This window comes from Cibotium barometz, chromosome 22, assembly GCF_041138505.1.
Source record: "Cibotium barometz isolate CiBa-2024 chromosome 22, ASM4113850v1, whole genome shotgun sequence".
Taxonomy (NCBI): Eukaryota; Viridiplantae; Streptophyta; class Polypodiopsida; order Cyatheales; family Cibotiaceae; genus Cibotium; species Cibotium barometz.
The window spans coordinates 28,003,887-28,007,863 of NC_141067.1; the positions used below are offsets into that span (position 1 = coordinate 28,003,887).

Below are 3,977 nucleotides of genomic sequence, written 5' to 3' on the forward strand. Positions count from 1 at the left end.
ACCATTGCATTGGCCTCGAGCCGACGTATTCATCATATCAGACTTTCATAAGCGTCTCATCCTTGTTGCGGGGACGATGATGTAGTTTCTCCTATACCTCCGTTGCACAGTGCTCAGAGCATGCCGAGGAGTGTCCCAACCACTATAGAGGAGATGCTAGAGGCTTCAGGCGATGAGGGTTCTCTAGATAGGACTTTGACAGTATATGGCAGGGAGGTGCCAGAGGGGTACTCATACCTCATCGATCGTGCGACTGGCGAGATCATCATGACCCCTTAGAGGAAGCAGGTTATGAGTCACATGCACCAATTGTGTAGATAGGTCTTTTAACATACTGTGATGGTCACTTGGAGATCTCAGAAGAAATCCTCCAAGGACTATATTATTAGTATGCTCCATTGTGATTATCCCATGCCCTCTACGAAGGATGCTTTTGATGATACCTGGATGGGGGTGCGCATGCACGACTACATGAAGCATCGGAGGTGTGATGCATAGACTGCAGATACCAGACCTCGCTAGCTTAATAGAGAGGAGTGAAGGGCTATCAGAGAGAAGAGGACAACTACTCCAGATAGGTAGCAGTAGCACAGGCCCCGCAGACAGAGCTCGAGTGGAGGCTAGATCATCCCATCACCTTGGGAGTGGTGACTGGGCCAATTTTGAGGAGGATTTTGTAAGATTTTTGCACTAAACACTCTTTTACTTATGCATATTTTTACTGGCCGTGTGTTGTCCAAAAATTTGACTTTTTATAATTTAAATTTATGTTCAATAGTATGAGGTCACTGGGAGAGCGCCGTCCAAGTTGGAGAGGGTGTATGGACAGAAGCAAGGCTTGGCAGGACTGCTGGAGATCTTGAAGGGATGGGGTGGAGAGGTGAGAAAACTAAACACTTTGATAGTCTTTTCCAACTTGCATTATGGTATGTATATCTATTCGTGTACATTTTTTTAAGTTCTAAATGGTGCGTTATATATCTTGCAGTCCCCTTACACGAAGCCTTTGACATGAGCAGAGCTACCAGATGTGCAGTAGCAGATTCGATCCCATATATAGGGCAATTTTTATAGTGCCGGCCATTTTGTATGTAGTGGATCATTAGTCTCGCATTTTTTGGTTATGCTGGCCATTTTGTCTCCCGACATATATGCTAGCTAGTAGTGATAGACACTCTTGTATCCCATCTATCATTTTTTTGGCTGATCACATTTTACCTATGGACATGTATATTTTTATACTCTTATACACATTGATCACGTTGTACTTATGGTGATACCAACCATGACACACTTGTATTTTTTGGATGATATATACAGTTATCTCTTCCAACATTAATTAATGTGTATATTAAGCTTCAATTTTGTTCATGTATCATCTTCAAGTTTCTCAAGTGCATAGCTTAAACATTTAAAATTTCTATACTTTGAAAAAATAGGGGCTAGACCTCTATAGTTTATGGATAGAATGTCCAAGAGGTCATTCCATCTATAAAAATTTTCTGTTTATAGCATCGGTATGTGTGTCTCTTTTTGGGTCGTTAAATTTTTTTTGTTTATATGGTATGGTCGTCGGTATATACGTCTCTATTAGAGTCGTTATGAGCATTGTTATTAGCGTTGCTAATAACATCAATAGTGAAATTAATACCAATGCTTATAGTGATGCTTATACCTAAGGCCTACACCCATTGGACCTTATATATGTGGGGAATGTGGTGGAGACCATAGAACTCAAGAGTGTATACCTACGAAGAAGTGGTGTCAAGAATTTTTTTGGAACTATATCCACACAACACAGGAATGTCCACAGATAGCTAGAAGGTTGCAGGAATGGGCTTTGGCTAGTTCTTTGCAACCACCTATGAAACAAGTGATAGATAGTGAGAGACCGATCATGACTAATCAGGGTAACTTGGAAAACACTCAAGAAAAAATGAAACTGCCAATGAATTAGTCCTTGCATGGAATGTGGAGAAGACCATTGGACGAAGGACTGCCCTCATAGGCAGGTACCAGTAACACAATGTGGGGATACAAATACGCAAATTGTTCCTTGCATGGAGTGTGGACAAGATCATTCGATGGAGGATTGTTCGTATAGAGACCCACCAATAATCAAACCCAAGGAGACTGACATTTTATTTCCACCTATTGAGAGGTATTGTGTAGGATGTTCAATGGAACACTTTCCTTGGCATTGTGAATCATGACCGAGAGATGATAGAGAGATAGGAAAAATTCCATTACATTACGTAGAGGTAATATCTTCCCCCAATACATCTAAAGCTGAGAAGGAACTAATTCCTTTGCGAGTGATCACTCGTACTCAAGCAAAGAGGAATGTGCAAATAGACATGAATGAGGGGACAAAAGGCCCTAAGAACGACAAAGCCAAAGAGGATGTTCCATCCTCGTTCAAACAAAAAAGAAAACACCCGATAAGTAGATGAGGCAAGAAGTCTAATGGGAAAAAGAGTTCTGACAGAAGAAACTCAATTCCGGAAGAGCTTGAAGGAGTTCTAAGATCGAGACAGGATCTAAAAAAATACAACGAGCACAAAGAAAGCAAACCAAATCCAAAAGAGCAAGAATTAGAATCTGAGAAGGACTTGAGTGGATCAATTCTTGTCAAGAAGCATAGTGAGGGGTTTGATGCTACGCTCAAGGCTTATGAGAGCAGAAATACCGCTCTGACAGAGATTCCTAAGAAGTTGCAAAAATATCCTAACCCTAGGATGGAAAAGATAAACCTTGCTATCCATCAGCAATTGATTAGGGACACTCAAACACTTTTTGAAGGACCTCCACCAGCCCTCGGGGCCTTCACTATATAGAAATGTACTATATCACGTGCGTTTAAGGGGTATTTATAAAATCCCTTATCTGTAAATTTTCTATGATTATTACACACCCTTTTCCTATTCAATCTGTAAATTTTTTTCAAATTTTTTTAAATGATACCCCTCTATAAATAAAAATGTGAGAAAATTTTGAATTAAAAATTTCCTTCTGTTGCACTCACATGATACTTCACATATTTTATACAGTGACCTCCCTGAGCACCACCCTATGCTAGAAGGCCAGTGGCATAGAAACCAAACTTGGAAACCATACATGAGGTCACTTCAAGTATGGAAAAAGAGAGCGAGCCATCTGTTATTCCACACTTGGACAAGGATGTGCTTGAGAACAAACCACTGGCGATTGAAACTCAGAAGCCATTGACCATAGCGGACTTTGGAGATATGATACCTGAAATAGAGGAAGTGTTGGCTATCGAGATGTGGGAATCAGTAAGTAGCCAAGAAGGAGAGAAGTCCGAGATCAAATCTCCACCTCTTTCAATGTTGGATTTCATGGGTTGATAGGCTTATGAAATGGACAACGCATCTCTGGTAGAGGATGAGAAAATTGTGGTTTCAAAGCAAACCCTCATAACAATGCCATTGTACATAGGAGAATATGAGGATCATTCCCAAGTCATGCGAGTACCATCAATGTGGAAGTTGTTTCCAAAAAAGGAGGATACATCAAACCTATGAGCTATCTTATCAACACCTGTTGATTATACCCTTCCACTAGCAGACTTGTTAAAGGTCAAACCAGGAATTTGGGATGAGGTAGCAGTTCTTCTAAGTGAACGAGAACCAAACAGTAGGTCCTTGGGACTGAAAGAACTTATGAATGATCACATGCAAATGCAACCTACCCCGATACCTATCAACAAAGTGGGAAAATATGAGGGCGATGAAGGAAATACTACACTGCCACTGGAGATTAACAAAGTGAAATCCATAGTTATTCTAGATGGTGGGGCAGGGGTTAGTATAGCAACAAAAGCCATATGGAAAATGTGGGGAACCCAGCAGTGAGGAGTACGCATATGAATCTACAGTTGGTCGATGGAAGCTTAGAGAACCCCATAGGATTGCTTGAAGGTATCTTAGTGCATTCCTGCAGCATTGAGTATGAAC

The 3,977-nt window shown here is 40.8% G+C and overlaps 1 protein-coding gene across 1 annotated transcript; it reads left to right on the plus strand.

The window, feature by feature from the left end:
• Positions 1–448: 448 nt before the first annotated feature.
• On the plus strand, positions 449–1,289 carry LOC147626494 (uncharacterized). The gene is made up of 3 exons (XM_086816564.1): positions 449–676; positions 779–880; positions 989–1,289. The coding sequence occupies exons 1-3, from the start codon at positions 491–493 to the stop codon at positions 1,013–1,015; spliced, it is 315 nt and encodes a 104-aa protein (XP_086672690.1). The 5' UTR covers positions 449–490; the 3' UTR covers positions 1,016–1,289.
• The last annotated feature ends 2,688 nt before the right edge of the window (positions 1,290–3,977 follow it).